Source organism: Rhagoletis zephyria, unplaced genomic scaffold, assembly GCF_001687245.7.
Source record: "Rhagoletis zephyria isolate East Lansing unplaced genomic scaffold, Rhagoletis_zephyria_1.1 Rzeph_scaffold_78675, whole genome shotgun sequence".
Classification (NCBI taxonomy): domain Eukaryota; kingdom Metazoa; phylum Arthropoda; class Insecta; order Diptera; family Tephritidae; genus Rhagoletis; species Rhagoletis zephyria.
The window spans coordinates 1-1,140 of NW_016235724.1; the positions used below are offsets into that span (position 1 = coordinate 1).

At 41.0% G+C, this 1,140-nt stretch overlaps 1 protein-coding gene across 1 annotated transcript; it reads right to left on the reverse strand.

The window, feature by feature from the left end:
• Nucleotides 1–6: 6 nt before the first annotated feature.
• On the reverse strand, nucleotides 7–1,137 carry LOC108357501 (uncharacterized; the record flags this gene model as incomplete). The annotated part of the gene is made up of 1 exon (XM_017608574.1): nucleotides 7–1,137. A coding segment is annotated over one exon (1,131 nt), but the record flags the coding sequence as incomplete, so codon positions are not given.
• Nucleotides 1,138–1,140: the final 3 nt, after the last annotated feature.

The window sequence follows — 1,140 nt, forward strand, 5'->3', positions numbered from 1 at the left end:
TTAGTAATTCGTGTCTGTGCCTAACTTTACCTCTTCCACTGCGTTATCCGGCAAGAGACAAAGAAAATTTTTCAACAACGTTAGCAGTCCCTCCTGTAAGGCTATAATGCCATGCCAATTATAGAAATCAGTTTTTACCAGCAATCTACTTCGACGTTGTTGTGAAGTGACTGGCACTGATGATAGGCCTAAATGATGCCTGGCGAGGATTTCCTTATCCGAACTAACAAAATCAATGCTAGTAATTGATGTTGTCCCCAACTGTTTTTCACGTTTTTTAACCTTGGGGTTATCCATGTTTACACTTTGACTAAAACAAGCATATCTTAAGCGTTTATGACTAATTTTGTTTGGAGACCATGGTGATACAGATAAATATTTCTCAGTATTATTCGAAGTATGTAATTTCTTCACTGGACTCGCCGGCATATTCCAATTCGAACTGTGTTTGAATCTTGTACGCCAATTCTCGATATCTACCGGGCTTAGTAAGCGTAAAGCTTTCTTGTTTAATCTGCCACAGTCAGCAACATTTTCCAAATTATCTTCGAGCTCAAGCAAATTGCGTCTGAAAGGTGAGCTGGCGGCTGATATATGCAAACGCCGTAAACGCTTAATTTTCTCATTCTGCTTCGCATTTGCATTCACATTCGCATCTGGTGTCGCTGCTGCTGCAATAGGGACTGCGATGCCAGGTCGCTCTCGTTTAGATCGACGTCGAAATGGCGTTGCGACTCGATTAAAGCTGGACACCGTTGATAATTTTTCTCTAACTGGCGGCTGTGGTGTTAAGAGAAAATAGAATTTCGATCTATCATGTGTGATGTAACATTCACTGGGCTTTTGCAGAAGTAAGGCCAATTTCATTATTTCATCCATTAGCGATGTGGATGGTGGCGAACCAGCAAAAACTGACAATATGGCCACAAATGATTCAGCTGCACTTGCTGATATGTACACCGGATTTGGTGATTCAATCACATAAACTTTGCATAAATTGAGTAGCTCCTTGAGTAGACCAGCTTCACTCAATTGATATAAATTTAAATCTCGATGTGGATGTTTTTCGCTGGTCAACGCCAAAATACTTAGGAATAACATGTCCAGTACTTCGGAGTGTTCCACTCCAGAACGATGCCA